Source organism: Sinocyclocheilus grahami, unplaced genomic scaffold (assembly GCF_001515645.1).
Source record: "Sinocyclocheilus grahami isolate Dianchi unplaced genomic scaffold, SAMN03320097.WGS_v1.1 scaffold465.1, whole genome shotgun sequence".
NCBI lineage: Eukaryota > Metazoa > Chordata > Actinopteri > Cypriniformes > Cyprinidae > Sinocyclocheilus > Sinocyclocheilus grahami.
In genome coordinates, this window is record NW_015505644.1 from 473,145 (window position 1) to 495,391 (window position 22,247).

General features: G+C 38.3%; 1 protein-coding gene across 1 annotated transcript in view; it reads left to right on the top strand.

Moving 5' to 3' along the window:
* Positions 1–21,949, top strand: part of rasef (RAS and EF-hand domain containing) — a 40,122-nt gene extending 18,173 nt beyond the window's left edge. Inside the window, exons 5-17 of the mRNA XM_016235272.1 lie at positions 1,057–1,134; positions 1,223–1,338; positions 2,034–2,102; positions 5,988–6,069; positions 6,276–6,346; positions 7,077–7,347; positions 8,630–8,764; positions 8,882–9,029; positions 9,129–9,210; positions 15,604–15,718; positions 20,307–20,426; positions 20,799–20,875; positions 21,592–21,949. Coding sequence (XP_016090758.1) covers positions 1,057–1,134; positions 1,223–1,338; positions 2,034–2,102; positions 5,988–6,069; positions 6,276–6,346; positions 7,077–7,347; positions 8,630–8,764; positions 8,882–9,029; positions 9,129–9,210; positions 15,604–15,718; positions 20,307–20,426; positions 20,799–20,875; positions 21,592–21,697 — 1,470 coding nt within the window. The 3' untranslated portion in view covers positions 21,698–21,949. The remainder of the gene's footprint in view (positions 1–1,056; positions 1,135–1,222; positions 1,339–2,033; positions 2,103–5,987; positions 6,070–6,275; positions 6,347–7,076; positions 7,348–8,629; positions 8,765–8,881; positions 9,030–9,128; positions 9,211–15,603; positions 15,719–20,306; positions 20,427–20,798; positions 20,876–21,591) is intronic.
* Positions 21,950–22,247: the final 298 nt, after the last annotated feature.

Consider the following 22,247-nt stretch of genomic DNA (forward strand, 5'->3'; position numbering starts at 1 on the left):
GGGGGGGGGGGGGGGGGGGGGGGTGAACCAAAATGTATGCTAAGTGTCAATCATTTTGACTATAGTGATACTGACAGAAGTGGTTTAAATAGATAAGGTTTAAAAAAAAAACTAAATTAATATTCAGTAATATTTTCACTTTGACTGCACTCACACTGTTGTAAGAGAACAAAACTTGAACTGACTGGAGCTGAATAACAACACTATTGTCTGCTGTAAAGCTGCATTCAAAACAATCATTCACACAGTTACTGAACTGAATTCGATCAACACTGAACTAAACCGAGCTGAATAATGACACTATTGTTTACTATAGTGCTTATTTATAGTTGAATTGAGTTTGTTTTATAATTGAGGAGCTCTGCAACACCGACACTGTTATTGAACTTAATTGAATCAACGCTGAGCAGACTTAAGCTACATAATAATGTTATTGTCTACTGCAGAGCTGCATTCAAATCTGTTTCATACAGTAACTGATGAACCATTGACACAGTTATTGAACTGAATTCAATCAACACTGAACTAAATCAAGCTGAATAATGATGCTATTGTCATCTGAAGAGCTGCTTAAAAACAAAATTGAATTAGTTTCAAAATTGATGAGCTCTGCAACATCGACAGTTATTGAACTTTATTGAATCAACATTAAACTGACTAAATAACAGTGCTATTGTCTTCTATAGAGCTGCTTATAGCCGAATTTAACTTGTTTAATGATTGATGAACATTGGCACTGTTATTGAACGGAATTACCTATTATTGAATTAATATTGAACTTGAGCTGAATAATTACACTATTGTCTTCTTTGGAGCTTGCAACACTGACACTTATTGAACTAAATTGAACACTGAACTAAATGAAGGCTGGACAATGACACAATTACTTTCTGTAAAGTCTTCTTTACAGCTAAAATCTAATTTGTTTCATAAGTGATGACTTTTGAAACATTAACACTTTTATTTTCCTGCTTTGAAGCAATTTGTATTGTATGAAGCGTTATTTTTTATTAGAATATTTTGTCATATATTTTTCTTTATTTACTTTTTTTTTAGATCGAAAACCAAAACAGGAGTATCAGCCTCAAAGAGGAAATTTCAGCACTGAAGCGGCAGAACAACGAGTTATTACTGGTATGGCTCCTATTTGAATCTGAATAGATCATTAAAAAATTGTGTATGATGTAATATAATGTGTTTTTGTTTTACATTCTTCTTTCAGCAAAACCAGAAGTTGAAACAGGAGCTTTTGGAGTCCCAAACTAATATTGCGTTCTTGCAGAGTGAGCTGGACTCTCTCAAGAGTGATCTCACAGACCAGAGCATCAACTTTGAACGGTATGTGTGCGTCACAGTTGACTTAGTTATTGATGAATATGTGATAAACCCTTTGGATTCGGATCTTCAGACCAGGAATTTTTAAGAAGCCCATCAAATATGTACTCTGAAGTCTCTTCTGACGGTCTCTTCTGACTCAGTCTGACACTCCCAGCTGGATGTGTAATGTCAATACCGTGTCAATAATGAAAGAATGCAGACTCTCGTTCCCCTGCGTGATGGCTCTGAGCAGCTGTAAACCGGTTTTGTGAGTGTTTGCAGTGCTGACATCATCAGAGCAGGATATCCTGGTGTCACGCGTCACACTGCACAGGAATGTCTGGACCTTGTCTCCTAGTAACTACAAAAAAAGAGCGTAGTTTACATGTATTATAATGAGTGTTACAGTGTAAAAACGTTGTCAGGAAACCCAAATATTTAATGACTGACTACATTAGGTGAAACCAACAAAAGCTATGTTTAACAGACAGATCCGAACAGTAGAAACCTGCTTAAGAAATCAACTGAAATTGGTAACACTTTAGTCTTGGAATAAAATCCTGACTGTTAACTTGTTGCTTATTAGCATGCATATTACTAGCATATTGGCTGTTTATTAGCACGTATTAATGCCTTATTGTGCAGGATCATATTTTAGGTCCCTTAATCCTATGTTCAGGTTAATCCTAAATATGTTGATCTGTGTGTTTGTACAGAGATGAGGCTCTTATGAAGTGTTTCTCTGAGGAGAGAGGTAGCCTGGAGAGACAGATCGAGGTGCTTCAGTGAGTTGAACACACACAGCACGTGAAACTACTGCTAACGTAGGAACTCTTTTTACTAACACCAGATATGGCTTCAAAAATGTTTTCACTTAATGCTGTTTCTAATGGCAATGAATGTCTAATCAAAACACACATGTAAACTGGAGATAGAGTAGCAACCAGATGCACTGACATTACAAGGAACATTGAGACTTATTGAAGTTAAAAATGGAGGAAAATTAATTCAATATTTACACATCTTACAATTTTGATGCCAAGCATCTTTAAATACAATCAGTTCCAATTTATTTTTTTTTGTTATTCTATCTCCATTCAAATTTATTTACACATCCAAAATCATCCAACAATGAAAATTACCTCATGATTTACTCACCCTCAAGCCATCCTAGGTGTATATGACTTTCTTCTTTCAGATGAATACAATCAGTTATACTAAAAAATGTCCTGGCTCTTCCAAGCCTTATAATAGCAGTGAATGGGTGTTGAGATTTTGAAGCCCAAAAAAGTCCATCCATCCATCATAAAAAGTGATCCACACTGCTCCGAGGGGTTAATAAAGGCCTTCTGAAGCGAAGCGAAGGGATGCGTTTGTGTAAGAAAAATATCCATATTTAAAACTTTATAAGCCATAATCTCTAGCTTCCACTAACTATCGAACACGCGTTCACGCAACCCAATCTCATGAAAGTGGGTATAAATAGTATGCCAAGTAAAAACAAAAACTCGTGGTATGGATATGCAAAAATTTACTTTGGCGTGTATATGCTACGCGATGGGTAGGTTTAGGGTTGTGGGGTAGATGCGTATCATATGTATGCGAAAACTGCGTATCATATGCACGCCAACAACATCCATCCATCATAAAAAGTGCTCCACACTGCTCCGAGGGGTTAATAAAGGCCTTCTGAAGCGAAGCGAAGGGATGCGTTTGTGTAAGAAGAATATCCATATTTAAAACTTTATAAGCCATAATCTCTAACTTCCACTAACTATCGAACACGCGTTCACGCAACCCAATCTCATGAAAGTGGGTATAAATAGTATGCCAAGTAAAAACAAAAACTCGTGGTATGGATATGCAAAAATTTACTTTGGCGTGTATATGCTACGCGATGGGTAGGTTTAGGGTTGTGGGATAGATGTGTATCTTATGTACGCGAAAACTGCGTATTATATGCACGCCAAAAATGTGCATATCATATGCATGCCAAAGTCAATTTTTGCGTATCAATACCACGAGTTTTTGTTTTTATTTGGCGTACTATTTATACACATTTTCATGAGACTGGGCTCGTTCACGAGAGAGTGGTGTTCCAGCGGGTGAGGTAGGACGTAGGCGTAGTGTTAGCTCCGGTGAGAAGTGAAGAATGCGGAAACACAGAGCAGAGAGCAAAACAAAACACTGGTCACGAATGAGAAGCACAAAACGAGGATTTGTAAAGAAAAGCGTCAGAGAATATCGATATAAGCCAAGAGGAAACTGGTTTTCCTTTGCTGTAAACAAAACTTGGTTCTTGCGAGACTAGCATTTTCTTACCGGAGCTTATGCTACACCTACGTCATCCGCTGGAACGCCAATCTCTCGTGAACGCGTGTACGACAGCGCAAGCTAGAGAGTATGGTTTATAAAGTTTTAAAATATGGATATTTCACTCACACAAATGCACTGCTTCATTTCAGAAAGCCTTTATTAACCCTCCGGATCCACGTGGAGCACTTTTTATGATGGATAGATGCACTTTTTTGGGCTTGAAAATCTCGGCCCCCCCATTCACTGCCATTAAAAGTTTGGAAGAGCCAGGACATTTTTTAATATAACTCCGATTGTATTCGTCTGAAAGAAGAAAGTCTTTTTTGGTGAACTATCACTTTAAATGAAGTTTCACACTTGTTAACTCATCATCTTGTTCCATTTTCACACTGTACACACTTTACCCTGTGCTAATATTTTTGTTTTTATTTGGCGTACTATTTATACGCATTTTCATGAGACCGGGCTCGTTCACGAGAGAGTGGTGTTCCAGCGGATGAGGTAGGACGTAGGCGTAGTGTTAGCTCCGGTGAGAAGTGAAGAATGCGGAAACACAGAGCAGAGAGCAAAACAAAACACTGGTCACGAATGAGAAGCACAAAACGAGGATTTGTAAAGAAAAGTGTCAGAGAATATCGATATAAGCCAAGAGGAAACTGGTTTTCCTTTGCTGTAAACAAAACTTGGTTCTTGCGAGACTAGCATTTTCTTACCGGAGCTTATGCTACACCTACGTCATCCGCTGGAACGCCAATCTCTCGTGAACGCGTGTACGACAGCGCAAGCTAGAGAGTATGGTTTATAAAGTTTTAAAATATGGATATTTCACTCACACAAATGCACTGCTTCATTTCAGAAAGCCTTTATTAACCCTCCGGATCCACGTGGAGCACTTTTTATGATGGATAGATGCACTTTTTTGGGCTTGAAAATCTCGGCCCCCCCATTCACTGCCATTAAAAGTTTGGAAGAGCCAGGACATTTTTTAATATAACTCCGATTGTATTCGTCTGAAAGAAGAAAGTCTTTTTTGGTGAACTATCACTTTAAATGAAGTTTCACACTTGTTAACTCATCATCTTGTTCCATTTTCACACTGTACACACTTTACCCTGTGCTAATAATAATCAAGTTCATGGGTAGTCACGGTTCAAGATTGCACAATGCAAATCTGTTATTGAAATGGCTGTTTGAATAACATATGCGTGCCACATACATTCACTCTCATTGTCTTGCATCTTTTTAAAGCATACTAAAAAACAAAGACAAATCAGAAAACAGTATTTGATTATGTTAGTGTTTTGCTCTTCTACAACTTCTCTTCTTGTTCAAATGCTCAGGGCTGTGCTTCCCAAAACCTTAAGTAGACTGTAGAAATTTTTGACACCAGTGCTCTCTACAATACAATCTCAGTTAATTTACTCCTATAGCCCAGTTTTTGTCTGATCTTTGTAATCTACACTAATTAAATGAATAAAGCTCCCAGTCTGGGTTGAATGAAACGATTAAACATTTTCAGAACATAGTTTTTAGAACTATTACAAGAAAATAAATCCAAGGCACTTCTTACAGTCCAAAAAAGTTAAAAAGCCTTTTTTCACATTATGGCCATCTCAACAGAAACATAAAAAAGTGAATAAAACTCTGCACACTGATGCATTTCGACCTTCAGCCTTCCTCAGAGCGTGTCAGGTATAAAATGAATAACAGGTGTAGCTTTAATTAATATGTGACATTGGGAGAAACCAAAAAAGCCATTACAGGGGGACATATAGCCTTGTTAGCCATTACGCAGTATAAAGGAGATAAAGAGAGAGACAGAGAAAATAATAATAAACTAATAAAATAATAATAATAATAATAATAAAAGAAAAAAAACAGTAATAAAGATTTTGAAGTGTTTTAAAATTATTAAATATATTGAATATTTGATCATTAATGTTGCAAAATTAACATTATCATCATCATTTGTGAAAGTTTTTTAATGTATTTTTTATATTTTTAAAATACATATAGCCATGTAGCCTATACATATATATACAGTGGGTACGGAAAATATTCAGACCCCCTTAAATTTTTCACTCTTTGTTATATTGAACACCATTAACCTACTTATGAAATCACAGCTTCATATAAGTGTGAAAAACCTTGCAAACACTGTCAATTTGAAGAGACACACTGAGTATCCATCCATCTGTCCAGTTTGTAGGAGTCTTGACTTTCTAAAGGCGTAGACTGTACCAGAGTAAAATGAGTTCTTTGTAGAAGTCCAACATGTTTAATTTAGTTTTTTTTTGCTTTATAGTTGTCAGATTTTGTTGCAACATTATATTTCTGCTGTTCGTCTTGTCCAGGGCAGCAAACAGAAAGCTCCATGACAGTAATGACAGTCTGCGTGCGGCGCTGGAGAGCAGTCAGAGCAAGAGTAAGACTCAGGTAAGAGCCTCTTGTGTCCAGAGCCTTTCTTTACTCTAGATGCTGTTGTAAAATGGATTAAGCTGTTTGAGAGCGATGTTTGCTGATCAGGCTTATACTTTGATGGCTGTGTGCTTTTTAAGAGGTGTGGATTAGGGTTCTAGTTTACTGTATTTACTGTATTTCTGCATATCCATTAGGACAGACATGATCTTTTTGTCTTACAGCGGGTTAGTGGGATCTCACCAGCAGTTTACATGAGCACCAGAAAGAATGTCTGTTCCTCTTATTTTGATCGGTAAGATATAAAGTTAAGCTCTGCATGTACTGATATTGATCACACTTTCTAAACTCTTAACATTAGTAATTAAACCACTGCGTTAATTTAGTCCACATATATAGACTCCATTTAAAATATTTACTGATGCACCAATATTAAAAGTGTGGCTAATAAAACAAGCTAAAAAAATAGTTTTCATTTTATGTAATAAATTTCTATTTTACTTTTTTTTTTTTTTTTTTAAGTTAATTTTAGTCATTTTGTTGTGTGTTTTTGTCATTATTACTATTTTATTTAATATGTTTATAGTGTTTTTTTAGTTTCAGTTATTTTATACTAAACAAAAATGGGAAATCAGGGTTAACACTGACTGATATATAAATAAATATATATATATATATAAATAAATCTCACACATCATGTGATAATCAATATGGCATAACCAATATATTGTATTTAATGCAGAAGTTTGAAATATAGAAAATCAATTGATAGAATGTTTGCCATTCTAAATTGACAGTGATGAGGAATATCTGCATACTGAATTATGATTGGTTTCTTCTTTCTTACATCTAAGTAGCCATATAACATCCTTTACATGGCAAAGAAAGTGTCACATTGATTCTGACAGAAAACCAACTCTGATGCAGGTTTTCAATTACATAGAACTAAATTCTAAAATGAATGCACAACTATTTCCTTCTAGTTTCTAGTAGCTGTGTTGTTGATGCACTGAATACTTCCCCAGGTACTGTAACACATGTGTGGACGAGGACTTTGATCAGTTTGGGCTGATGGAGGGTCTGCGCAGACCGAGCTGTGATTCTCTGGCTCTGGCCCTGTGCGACCCCATGCGCAGACGCAGCTGTGAGGAAGACAGTCTTCCCGACAGCTGCGTGGACAGCGGCATGTCTACCCTGCGCTCAAATAACGGCTACGATTACGAGCATGAGAGAACGTCCTGTATGCAAGCAGAGGACAGCAACACCACTGTGTCTGGAGACACTTCGGATACAGAGGTATGATATCAGTGAATCAGACTGATCAAACACTACAGACAATCTCACTTTTCTTCAGAATGGTTTTCATTTCATTTATAACATTTTACACTCTTGTGGTAAAGATGTACATTTTAGCATACTTTAAAAAGAGTACTTGTTATTAAAATAATGTACTTTAAAATAATATACTTCAGTGTGAATTAAATGTAATGTTTTTAAGACACTTACAGTAATAGCAATGATAGTTGCAATTAAATGAAAATATATTATAACTTTAAATTTAGATTAAATGCAATTAGCTGAACTTAAGTACATATTTATATGTGATTTATTAATTCTATTGTCTGCTGAGATATGGTTAAAGTGTACTGCTGAATGTACTGACAAGCATTTATGTTACTAAAATATACTTTAATGTAATTTCTATTGAAACATGTATGTCTACATAGTATTACATACTTGTGTTTATTTGTAATTACGGATTTGTAATGATGAAGATGCAATTTAGTACATTTAAAACATATTAAAAAAGGAAATATCAAATACTACAGTTAAAATGATAATCAAGTACTATACACATGTGTATGTTAGTCAACATATCAAAATAAAATAATATAATGAGTGCTTCCTTTAAGCACAACAAAAGATTATTTAAAAATAATTATTTAAAATATTTTTTAAGTAAAACTTAAACTTTCACACTATTAAAATGTCCACTTAAGTGTGTTCAGAAACATAGTCATAAAAGTATGCTCTCTAAGTACACATTTATTTTATTATATTAATATTATCTGCAAGTAGTTTTTTAAAATGACTATACTTTTAAGATTTTAAATACACTACAAGTTTACATTAAGTACAATTAAGCACTTTTTTTGCACAAGGACTGAGTGTCTTGAACGTCTTAGTGAAGAAAAATAAAAGTAGTTTTCTATCTACACATTCCAAAATCATCCCTAATAAGCTATTTAAAAATTAGTTCTAATTGGTTAATCAATTAATTGTTCTATTCATGGAATGAACAGAAGTCTCACACACAGTAGATCTTCATTAGCAACAGTCAGAGACTTTCTTCAGGTAATTGTTCTGTACGACTGTGATTATTTGCTAACTTTTTTACATAATTAACTTTTTTAACACTGACTCTCAAGAATAAAAGCTCTTGAGAGAAAAAAAGGCAAATATGAACAGATAGTGAATAATTCAAAGGCATCTCTATGTATGCTTAACTTGCTGTCATTTCAGTATCAGTGAGAATGGCTCAGATTCCTGGTTTAAAATAAGCTGTGTGTGCTCACAGGTTCTGGAAGTGCGAGAAGAGGCTGTGATTGGGTCAGACAGCGAATCCATTCTGAGCTGGACTCCATCACAACCTGCTCAGAAAAGCGATGTTACTGCATCAGGCAAGAAATGTCTCTCTGCCATTATCACAGAGGTACTGGATTCACCTGCCAGAAGTATCATAAAAGCTTAAAATTGACCCACGGCATTCTAATTCTTGAACTCAAACAAATCTCAGTTCTGAAGCACAAATGTGTGTGTATGTGTGCAGAGAGAGCAGGATGTGTTGGCGGTGACTCAGCCTCCATCGGAGAAAGCTTACAGGATTGTGCTGGCGGGAGACGCTGCGGTGGGAAAGTCTAGCTTCCTCCTTCGCCTCTGTAAGAACGAGTTCAAAGGCAACACTAGCGCCACACTGGGTAAGACTTTTCTAACACTTTACCACACTTGAACCATCTTGAATATAATCTCAAACTCTCACAAAGTTTGTGAAATCATTTGTGTCTGTTTTCTTGCAGGGGTTGATTTCCAGATGAAAACCTTGGTGGTGGACGGTGTTCCAACAGTGCTGCAGTTATGGGACACAGCTGGACAGGAGAGGTAAGATCCCAGAGGCCAAATTCAAAATGAAACACACAACTAAATCATATGTATTATCCATGGTATGAACTTTAAAGGCTGTGACACACCAAACAGACATCAAAGAACACGCGTCAGTGAAATTGACTGTGTCATTGCCTTGCGTTGACTGTGTCTGGGCCAAAACGTTGTGCTTGAACACAGCAAAAATTACAGCAACTAGCACCTACTTCTGTCAGGACCACTATCGACAAAGATGATTGACAATTAGCATACAGTTTGGATTGGTGGTATGGTTCTGTTCTGGGCAAGAACTCCCTGTGCATCCATGCAGCCTAGCATGGATGAGAGCAGGGAGAGCAGTGATAACCCCCAAGGGTAAACAGAACAGAACTAACATAAATGTATTGCAGATATCGTTAAAGTTCAATAATGTTATGTACACATTTTAGAATTAGTCTGATTCAAAGGAGAATCAGAAGGCTGAATCCTGACTGACAGAGGAGGAGTTGGGGATGGAGGAGGGTAATTAGCTATTGAGCAATGCGAAAACTGATGATAATACTGAGGGACCTTATATATGAATGCTTAGATAGGTGTCGTATTCCTATAGGTTGATGGGGATCAGCTGAAAGTCAGCTGATGCGAGCTTGACTAACGTGACCTGCCAGAACTAACACTACGCTTGATTTCTTTTCAACTTTGACTTCAATGTCATTTTAAGTGTGTAAGTGTATTTGTGTGAACAGGGTCCATGCATTTCTGGAACAGTGGGGCTTGATTAACTATCAGGTGGATTCAGAGAGTCGGCCCACTCCAATGGGGCCTCCACCCACCTCACACTTTCATGTGCTGGCAGATACTCCATCAAGTCTGGTACCACTACAGCCTAAGGCATCCCAGGTAAAATAAAGCAGTCTTTTCCTGCTATAGGTGTGATCCACACAGATTTTCAAACTCAACACCTTTAAAGGGAGCTGAAGGCATTAACATATTAACTAGGAAAAAAGTTAAATAAAATATTTTATTTGATTGACAGCCCTAAAAAAAAATTCTGTGTGAGTTTTTGTCTTCACTTTAGATTATCTAAGCTGTTTTTTGTTGTTGTTCCCACCAGACTTCATCCTCTCAGCAGATGCTCTCATTCCCAGACAAAGTCAAGGACAAACCAGCCGACTTGCAGAACTTTGGGTTGAGGACAGATGTGTACAGTAAGAAGAGCGGCCCAGCTAAAGTAAGAGCGCCCATCACAAATGGGGTAGAGAGAAAATTAGAATGTGTCAGGTTGAAAGGAATTTTGGAATATGAAGTATGAAGATGATTCTGAGTGCTATGAGAAAGATTTAGGACCTTCTTCTGTCATTCCACAGACTAAAAATGCTGCCAGTGCCACTCGGGAATGGACAGACCAGGAGACACTGCTACTGCTGGAGGTACAATGTAAACATATAAAATGTCCAAGACTCTCTGAGTCCACTAGTCAAAATGCTTGAGTTTAGCATTTTTTTCAATTTGATACGATTTTTAAACATGATTTACACTACCGTTCAAAAGTTGGGGTTCGGTAAGATTTGTAATATTTTTGAAAGAGGTATTTTATGCTCACCAAGGCTGCATTCATTTGATTAAAATACAATAAAACCATAATATTATGAAATATCATTACAATTTAAAATAATGTTTCTATGTTAATATATTTTAAAACGTAATTTATTCCTGTGATGGCAAAGCTGAATTTCAGCAGCCATTACTCCAGTTTTCTGTCACATGATTCTTCAGAAATCATTTTAATAAGCTGATTTGGTGCTCAAGAAACATTTACAAACAAGTAACAAACAAGTATTATCAAAGTTTTCAACGGCTGTGTTGATTAATATTTTTGGAAACTGTGGTACATTTTTTCAGGATTCTTTGATGAATAGAAAGTTTTTAATGAGAATTCTTAGAATTTTTTGTAAAAGTCTTAAATGTCACTTTTGATCCTTTTAGTCCTTCAAAAGTATTAATTAAAAAAAAGTCTTACTGACCCCAAACTTTTGAACAATAGTGTAAACTTGACTTTTTCCACTTAACAATTCCTGTTTGTTTTCAGGGTCTAGAGATGTGTAAAGATGACTGGAATAAAGTATCGGAACACGTGGGCAGCCGCACACAGGATGAGTGCATCCTCCACTTCCTGCGTCTACCGATCGAAGACCCCTACCTGGAGGATAGCTCCTCCTCCCTAGGCCCGCTGGCCTATCAGCCAGTTCCTTTCAGTCAGGCGGGGAATCCTGTCATGAGCACTGTGGCGTTTCTAGCCTCTGTGGTCGACCCTCGAGTGGCTTCTGCTGCAGCTAAATCAGCACTTGGTGAGAAGATACAATATTAAAGTGATAGTTCACACATAAATAAAAACCATAATTTAATTAGACTTGAAATGGCTGTATCTGAATGATTTCTTTTTGTCTTTTTTTCTGTATGCAACAATAGTGAATAAGAATCGGGTGCTGTCAAGCCCCAAAAAAGACTTGTTTTGTATTTTTTTACATGAGCACAATGTTTCTCTTTCTTTTTCTCAGAGGAGTTCTCTCGAATGAAGGAGGAGGTACCAGCTGCATTGGTGGAGGCTCATGTGCGTCGAGTGGAGGAGGCGGCCAGAGCAAGCGGGAGGCCAGACCCTCTCTACGGCCTGGAGGGCAGCGGCATCGCAGGAACCGGCCTCGAGGATTCTGACAAACCCTGTAAGAGAACAAACATTTTCACTTGTTTTATGCTTTTTGGAGCATAGTGAGAGACAAAATAACTGTGTATGTTTGTTTTTCAGCTGAGGATGGAAGTGAGGAGAATAAGAGCAGTGATGGTCAATCTAGCCAAGATAAAAGAGAAAATAAGGTAACTGTGCATAAAAAAACAAAACATGTACTGTGGAGTCCAAAAGTCTGAGAATGCATTGAAAATCTGGGATTAAAAGTCTGATTCAAACCAAGAAGTAAACAGAAAGTTCTAGGATAATAATGTATAGGCCTACTTATATATACTACCATTGAAAAGATTGGTGTTGGATATTTAAAGGTTTTTGAAAAAGTTCTTACAAAGTCATTTCTTTCATAAAAATACAGTAAAATCGGTAATATTGTGAAATAAAGAAAATTCTATTTTAAAACGTAATTTACTCCTGTGAATTTTCAGCAGTCATTACTCCACTCTTCAATGTCACACAATCATTTAGAAATCATTGTAATATGCTCATTTAGTATTCAGGAAACTTTTCATGTTATTATCAATGTTGAAAACAGTTGTGCTGTTAAATATTTTGTGGAGATTTGTGATATTTTCCTAATATTAACACGTGTGACATTCCTATGTCTGACATTTTAGGAGAGCAAAGATGGAGCCAGTGAGGAGGAAGAAAAACAAGGAGAGAACGGCAAGAAAGAGGAAGAGAGAGTGAGAGAAGGAGAGACAGACAGAGAGACAGAGAAAACAGACTCAGAAATGGGTGCGTTTTACAGCAAGAATAAAAATAGGACTTAGAACAAGACATCAGATTAAATTTAAATGCAAAGATTTAGAGTTGCAGATTCGTAGTGTGATGCAGATATACTAATGCAGTATTTGTGTAAGTGCAGTACAAAAACATCTGCCATTGTGTGTGCTGTTTTCATAAACTGTTAAAGTTACAAAATGCATCGATAAAATGTCTTACCTGAACTCTTTGGGATCTCTGCAGCTGATGGCGAGAAGGAGAAAGAACAGAAGGAGGGATCAGATGAGGGTCAGAGGGATGGAGAGAGTGAGGGGGAGAAGAAAGCAAAGGTGGAGAGAGATGTAGGAGAGGGAAACCTGGCCACCGCCGCTGCTTCAGCGCTCGCTGCTGCTGCCGTGAAAGCTAAGGTGTGTGAAAAGGTGACATCACGGTGAGAATACAAACAGCTTTCCTGCAAACTAAACACTTAACGCTGTATTCTTTGATTTCTTTACATTCAGCACTTGGCAGCAGTAGAGGAAAGGAAGATCAAGTCTCTGGTGGCTCTGCTGGTAGAGACCCAGATGAAGAAACTGGAGATCAAACTCAGACACTTTGAAGAGTTGGAAACCATCATGGACAGAGAGAGAGAGGCAGTAAGGCAACACTTTTAACTATTAAAACTATTTTAAATCAATCTGTTGCCTAAAAGAACAATTCACAATAATTTCGATCAAAACCTGTATGATTTTATTTCTATCATGCACTTGAAAAAAATAATTTTCTTAAAATATTTCCAGTAAAAGTTGAAACATTCTTAAAACAAGAATTAGAATACTTTAGTATTTGTTATCTAATAATTGATAAAGAATTACATTTATTTGTATTTTACACTTTTTAGGTTCTGTTCTGGGCAAGAACTCCCTGTGCATCCATGCAGCCTAGCATGGATGAGAGCAGGGAGAGCAGTGATAACCCCCAAGGGTAAACAGAACAGAACTAACATAAATGTATTGCAGATATCGTTAAAGTTCAATAATGTTATGTACACATTTTAGAATTAGTCTGATTCAAAGGAGAATCAGAAGGCTGAATCCTGACTGACAGAGGAGGAGTTGGGGATGGAGGAGGGTAATTAGCTATTGAGCAATGCGAAAACTGATGATAATACTGAGGGACCTTATATATGAATGCTTAGATAGGTGTCGTATTCCTATAGGTTGATGGGGATCAGCTGAAAGTCAGCTGATGCGAGCTTGACTAACGTGACCTGCCAGAACTAACGCTATGCTAGATATTCTGTGCCTGCATGAAAGGAAATAACTCTCCAGACCAACAGGTGGCAGAAGTCTGTATTCATCGTTCAAAAAGGGAAACCGAAACTAACCGTTATTTTCTCTTTTTTGGACCATCCTCTGTAAACCCTAAAGATGGTTAATTGTGTGTGAAAATCCCAGTAGATCAGCAGTTTCTGAAATACTCAGACAGCCCGTCTGGTACCAACAATCATTCCACGTTCAAAGTCACTTAAAGGGCACCTATTATGCCCGTTTTTACAAGATGAAATATAAGTCTCAAGTGCCCCCATAATGTCTCTGTGCAGTTTCAGCTCAAAACACCCCACAGATCATTTATTAAATAATTTTGAAAATGCCTATTTTGAGTGGAAGCAGAAACAGGCTGTTTTCGTCTCTTTAAATGCAAATGAGCTGCTGCTCCCCGCCCCCTTTTCTGGAATAGAGCTGTGCCTTTACAGCTCATACCTCTGATACTCTGCTAAAAAAACATCTGTTTGGTTTTGATTATCATGTATTTTAAAGCCACATCAGTTTAAACTGTATGTGACTAATATAAACTAATATAGGGTTTTATGAGCACACACATACACACAGAAGAAGTGTGAGTACTAAACTAAGCTCTCTTTCATGTCTAATTGCGCTTAAACTGTCAAATACACAGAAGTTTGTGTTTAAAACACACATAAGTTACAAAAACACAGTCGGTTATGCCTGTGAAGGTAAACAGCTGGGAAAGAAATCGCTTGTGTATATTAGATCTGTGTATTAAGAGATAGCAGTGTAATATACAGTACCTATACTGCTGTCTAAGCTGTTAATATGAGTCAAACAAAAAATAAAAACTGTAAATCACTCACTGCTCTTGAATGAATCATTTCTGTAGCTCTAATAAGAATACATTTCTTATTTGAATGCTGCTTTTAAATGCTCTAGTGTGAAGATAAACATGGCGGATTGTGTGCGGCTCACTGAGGGCGGGGTCTCTGCTAATACAGCAGTGTCCGTCAACAGTCGTGGGTGGGGCTTGTAAAATGTCACATTTTACAGATTCTGCGAACGGCTCTTTCTGAGACACTGCTTATGATTTATGGGGATTAAACGAAAGGAACGGGTGGATTTTTATCATTATAGGGTGGTTGTGTACACACTGCCAACACACATTTATGTTCAAACAACATGTAAAAGTGAATTTTGCATAATAGGTGCCCTTTAAATCTTCTTTCTTCCCCATTCTGATGCTCTATTTGACCGATTGTCTTGAACCAAGACTGCATGCCTAAATCCATTGAGTTTCTGCAATGATTGGCTGATTAGATATTTGCCTTTACAAGCAGTTGAACAGGTGTATCTAATAAAGTGGTTGATGAGTGTGTTTAATGATTACAAATCCCCTGAAGTTCCATCATGAACCTTTAGGGGCACAGTTGTACAGTTGACAAAACAGTGACAAAATGTCTTTGTGCTTTTAAACAGTGTCTTAAAATAATGTTCTGAACCAGTACTGCCACCTTGTAAAGTGCAAAAAAAAACCCTCAAGGTGCATGTGCAAGCTGAGCAAATGAATTAATGAATTCACATCACATGCAATTTATGAATACCCTAGTGTGTGCGTAAAAACAAAAGTGTACTTTGGTCTAAAGGTTGACTGCTCGGGTATCTCTTTTATAGGTTTCGGAGCATTGCTAAGTCTTACTTCAGGAGGGCCGATGGAGTTCTCCTACTCTATGACGTCACGTGTGAGAAGAGCTTTCTGAATGTGCGTGAATGGGTCGATATCATTGAGGTATTTCCTACACAAAAACAGTCATAATTCAGTTATGCAGACTTGACCATTATCTAATCTCTCTAGGAATCAAATGGGCCATTTGTACCTGGTGCTACTATACCCTTAAGACTGTTGCTCAGCTGGACAGGCCTAGTTGCTGAACAGTCTTATAGTTTTTCTCAATTGCTAACACACTATAACTGATTCATTTGGCACAATTTCCCAAACCATTCATACAGTTCCTGAAACAAAGACACGTTTCTCAAAACTTTTAACACATTTCACCTGTTTTCACACACGCTCCAATTTGCTCAGTGTTTTCAGCTCAACTCTACACAAGAACGGCATCATTTTGCACAGGTTTAACCATATTCTCATTTAGAAAACACAAACTCACAATATAACTACCTCAAGAATCACAAAATGAACACAAATAGCACACATTTATCCATGTGTGAACATTAAGTAGCAAAACTGATGACACACCGGTCAGAATCTCAGGATGATATAAAAAGGAGCACAGGTGATTATGTGATTTGGAAAATGAATCCTACTAGTGGGAGACAAAGAGGAGGGGAAAAGAAAACTGAAGGGGATGGGGTCAAAGGACATTTATTCCTGATGAAATACACAGCACTATAGTTGATCATGTTCTTGTGCATGAGGACAGCTGGCCTACAGGCTCATCTACAGGCTTTCAATACTACTTACAGTTAAAATATAATGACAGAACAGTAGCAGTACTTCAGCTGAGAGTATTTAATTTATATATATATATATATGTACAGTAAATACTGAAGAACAAGTTGTACACCCTCAATCTCATAACTGCTGAACTGATTTGTAGCAAAGTACAGTACTTCTTACATGTACTGTATTTTTGCAGAACTAAGCGATGACTCTATATTCTGTTGTGTTCATGTGCAATTCTTTGGTATTTGACCTTTTCCTTTCTAGTGCTTTTCATCTACTGTACTGTAAGATCTCGTTACAGCAGTGTAACGAAAATAATATTTTCTTACTGTAAAGCTTATTGTTGAATTTCACTGTATCTGCTATATGTACTGTAACATGTATCTGCTCTAATTATGTTGCATACTGTAATATACATTGAGCTGTAAAATTATATCTCATCACCAAAATAAGGTTTTTGCAACAGTGTTATGAATTGATCTCATTAGTGTGTAAGACTATGTTGTTGTGTGTGTGTTTCTGAGGGCTTGTGTGTCATGTCTGAGGGTGAAGTTTTTTTCAGCAAGATTGAATAGTTTTGAGTGGAGAGCTTCATTTTGACCTGAAAATAGGAAGTATGGGGAATTGGGTGAGAAGTTATGGATTTGTGTTTAGAGTTTCGAGAAAAGGAGTCACAATTTCAAGAAATGTGTCTAAGCGATTGGGGAAAACAGTAAGATAATGTGTTCAAGTGATTTCTGATTAAAGTGTATTTAGCTTTGTTTTCATAAATGATCTAGGTGAAGTGGAGAGGAATCTTGTAAACATGTCTACATACATTTATTTTGATGTGAGAAGCAGTCTCCCACATTGCGTGGATTCACGCCTGGGGGAAACTCTGACATTTGTGCAGCTGCACAAACCTATGGCAAATCAGCCTGTCAAATGAGCAGAGCCGACTGCCTGTAAAAGTTGAAGCTGAATACCATTTTATCAGAAGCAAGAAAATCTTCTCCTCACTAGACTCTAAAGAAGAAAATAAGCCTTCCTGATAGTCGCAGAAGAGAAATGGGGTGACCCCCGCTGCATAGCCACCCGGCTGACGCCAGACCTGGTCTGAACACCAAGCTCATACACCAAGCTGTATGTGCCCTCACCAATGACGATTGGGACCTCGTCGTGAAGTGGTCAGCTCTGGATAAACCCGCCCATAGCCAACTTGAGGAACAGTTTCTGTAGCCAGGGTGCCACCAGATAGCCCCCATCAGAGACCTGCCCCATTCTTTCCTAGAAATTCACAATTAAGTTTCTTTTCCATCTCCGCTTCCCCCATTTCCGTGATGGCTCTGAACTGAAGGGGTATGAGACGCCTCTCCCCTCAAAGAGGCATCTTTGCATTCCTCACCCCCAGGATGGATGCTGACAAGACAGCCTTCCTCAACTCCCCAGTATTCCTCACAGGTTGCAAGCCATGCACCACTTCCTGTCATATCGGTCTAGCTCGGCTGCTGCTTCAAATCCCCAGAGGGCCTCATTAACTCAGCAGCCTGCCAAGCCAACATCAGTGACTGCTCAGGTTCGACCTAAAGCAGAGCCTGAGTTCAGACAGTGTTTCTGAAGCATTTCAGTGTTTCTTACCACTTTCCATGAGCACCAGGGTTCCCGTCTAAGATAAAGTTGGACCCTGAGTCACAGCCGAAGCACTCCTGATGCATAAGGGTTAAAGAAGGGAAGGTCGTGTCCCGCAGTGGCAAGACCTCCTTCCAAGAAAGCTTGTATATACTTCCCAACTCCCTGTCCAGATCTGGTGTTGGAGTGTTGTGTTATTGCCAGTGCTAGTTTCACCACATTAGATGTGCACCCACATTAGATATGCACCCACAAAATCCATTGCTATTAAATCCATTGCTATGTCCTTGTTCCAAGTTGCTTTTCAGTAGTCAGCTCGACCCAAATGCGGGCTTGACTCTCGCCGGAACACTTACTGAGAATTCAGTGGCTAGTGGTGTCTTTCAAAGTAGGGGCTTTCCTTCCCTTCAAAGCTTTCCAGAGGATCCTAGGCCTCGTGGCAGCCGCATCCTCTGTGATACCATTGGGGCTGCCCCATATCCGGCCCCTGCAGTACTAGCTAAAAGCCCATTTCCTCTCCCACGCCTGGCATCTGGGATGCTTTCACCTCAAGGTGGACCATCGCTGTGTCTCAGCTGTAGTCCCTTGGAAGGTTGCTTGCCTGTATGAGACAGGCATCCAATTGGGACTGACCTCCAGAAGGAAGGTTGCTACAACAGATGCCTTCAACTCTGTGGGGAGCTCTGTGCAAGTGCAGACCGCCATTCGGCTCCTGGTCCATGAAGGTAGCAATACTGTAGCTGAGGCCATTACTCTGTTAGCTCTCCCCTCCTTGGAGGACAAGCAGGGAGCTAACTTATTTTGGCCGGTGCAGGCCTTCAGGACTTAATATGGAGTGCTTTCGCCAATTGTGGCAGTCAGAGCAGAGCAATGTGTGCTTCCGAGGCCGCTCTAGAGGGATGCTAGTTACGAAGCAGAGATTATGCCGCTGGATAGTTGATGTGATAGCCCTGGCTTACGCCTCAGTGGGATCTGAGTGTCCTATTGGAATGAAAGCCCACTCCACTAGGGGGATGGCCTCCTCCTGGGCTCAGTCCAGCAGAGTTTCCATTGGGGATATTTGCGAAGCAGCTGGCTGGTCGTCATCGCTGTCTACCTTTGCTAGGTTTTATAACCTCGACGTCCCTGTCCTTCAGGCATGGATCTCGTCCACTTAATTGTCTTGCATCCCTAGTGAGTGGTCTAGACTGTTTTGAATGAGTGCTCCGACTGGTGGCCTGAGTCTCACTAGTTAGCCTATGTTTCTTAGGGCCCTCATGGTAGTGCCCTTGGGCTGGGCTCCGTTCTGCGCTTATTGCATGGCGCTATGGTATATCATTCCCCAAGCATGATTACACGCAACATGAGAGACCGTTTCGACAAGGAATGCTGCAGTTACTGACGTAACCTTTGTTCCTTGAGATAACGGGCGAGCATTGGGTGACATGCAGTGCTAAACAGCTGCACGCTAGCTGACGCTGACGCTGACGCTTCTCAGTCAAAAGATTCTGACAAAATGGCATTCAGTGCCCAACTTACATAGGATGTCGGCTCTGCACATTTTGGCAGGATGAAATGCTATAGGTTTGTGCAGCTGCACAAACGTTAACAAATCACGCTTCAGTATTCGGAGGAAAACAGTTTTCCCCAAGAGTGAGTCCTCATTCCCATTATCTCAGGGAACCAGGTTTATGTTAGTAACCGGAGAGTTTTCCATGATATGCCATATTAAAGGTGCTGTATGTAATTTTTGGACTGTACAAAAGCATAAAACACTATGCTTGCAGCTATTAAGGAAACATGCCAAGTTTACATACTTGTATTCTAACTTGAAATGTGTGTTCCGTGTCAGAATGCCTGTTTTTGTTTTGGTCTGTGTGACCCCACCCACTGCTAATTTACCAAATATTATTTCAACACCCCGGGTTGCCAGTTGCTGGAAAACACAGCATTTTGCAGCCATGGAAGCAAGCAAATGAGCTGGAGCTGATTCTACCTGACCTAAATGCCTTGGCATCCATCTACAAAACTCCATGAACAGAGGAATATTAAAACGCAGATAAATCAACTCACCAACTAACAGTGTAATTGTTAATCGTGCTTCTTCCTGTTGCTTGTCCTCAATCTGGCAACCTGTGTGAGCGAGGTTGAGAAACAACTCTTTCCAATATTTTGAATTTGGACTGCAATACTCATTTCAACCACTAGCTGTCAATATTACATACTGCACCTTTATAGAAACACTACAATGGGAAAAGATGCTGATATGTAGGAGGTTGCTGGTTCAGGTTGAATAGATACTGATTGAGATTATTTTCTGGTACAGGATGTGTCCCAGGATGACATTCCCATCATGCTTGTGGGGAACAAGACAGATCTGAGGAAGGAAGCTCTTCTGGATGGAGTAACTTGTATTCCAACCAGCTACGGAGAAAAACTGGCCATGGTTAGTGCCCAGGCATTATTCACTGTTATTTACTTTTGCTTTCTGTTTGTTTGGTTGATTTTTTGTTTGTTTGTTTGTTTTTTGGTGGGATTATTTACCAAGAATGTTTAATTTACAATATATAATTATAATTATAAATATAATATATAATCATAATTTACTCACCCTCATGCAAACTGCAGTTTTCCATGAACAAAGACTGAAGCACTGAAGCTTCAAAAAGGCTTTAGAAGACCATTTGAATTTAACCTTCAGTTATCCAAAACATTGCCACCTGCACATGAAAGAACATGACCTCATACAGTCTTGGTTAGTCAGAGAGTGTTTTTTTGTTAGTATACGGGCTAAACTGTGGCTGCTGTCTGTGTTCAGACATACAGTGCCTTATTCTGTGAGACGAGTGCAAAGGATGGATCCAACATAATTGAGGCTGTTCTTCATTTAGCCCGGTAAGCTCTGCTCCCAGTTCAAAAAGAAAACACATTCTGTTTAAAATCTGGTTTACATGTTAATCAACATCTGATTTGCAAAAATAATATCGAAATAGACCAAATAGGCTGAGAAGATTTTTGCAAAAAATTCACAATGTGATCAAAACACCAAGTATAAAATAAATAAATCTATATTTTTCCCAAAAAAACTTTTTAAATTAAATTTTATTTTTTTGTTTGTTTTAATTTCATGACAGTAATTTAATTTGACTGAATTAAAAAAAAAAATTGTAAAGCAGTGATGCAATTCATATAATAAAATACAAGCAAAATATCAAAATATTACTTTGGATATATTCTTGATAGCAGGTTTCATGAGATTCAGCGATAAAGAGCTTTCAGATGAACTGACTGTACAGCATCGTTTGTAATATTAAGATCAAGCACAAGAGAGCAGCAGTTTTATTGAGTTTCCGCCTTCAGTTCACATGCGAAAACTTGGCATTTACCTTAGGCTGTTCAATTAAAATAATGTTTAAAATAATTTTATTTTCATAATCTTTGGAAGCCAAAATTGGAATTGAAAATAAAATGTGATTAATTGCCCTGCCCTACTGTTACCAAATTCCCAGCATTATACTTACATATTAGCCTAATATTACATTTGAAACTCAACACTGTGAATACTGGTGAAGGTGTCACATGTTGAATGTTTTGTCTGTCCTGCACTTTAGAGAGGTGACGAAGCACGCTGATGAGTACAAGGAGCCCGTATCAGTGGCCAAACTGTCTGGAAATCACAGCAAAAAGATGTCCAACCCTAACTGCTGCATGGGCTGATGAGTGTTGACGTCACATGACCACGCAAGGCTTAACACACAGCCAAATATTAACCATTCATCTATTTATTTGGGAAATACCATTTAGCGATTATCTGAGTCATTCATTTGAGTGTGCGAAGTCTCTGATTTTGTATTTTTAAATGATGAGTCACTTGTTGAAGCAGATCACCGTGTGTCATACGTTGCTTTTAACAGCCCTCAATTTAACAGCTTCTGTATTACAGCCGATTAGTAGTAGCATATGTAGTGAACAGACACTCGGGCTTACAGAGATCTGTATGCTGCATTTTGCCTTTATTTATTACATCAAATCTTCCTTTAGCTTAGTGAAAAGGAATAATAGTTCTGTAATGTGTTACAGGAACATTGAAGTGTGTGTGTGTGTGTGTGGTGTGTGAAAGTTGATGGAAATAATGTGAAAAGTTTGTCAGGTAGAATGAAATACTCTAAGAAGTGGAACTTTATGCATTTTTGGAAGAAACAAAAGTTTGTTAAAGGGGTCATATGATGCGATTTCAAGTTGTCCTTTCTCTTTGGAGTGTTACAAG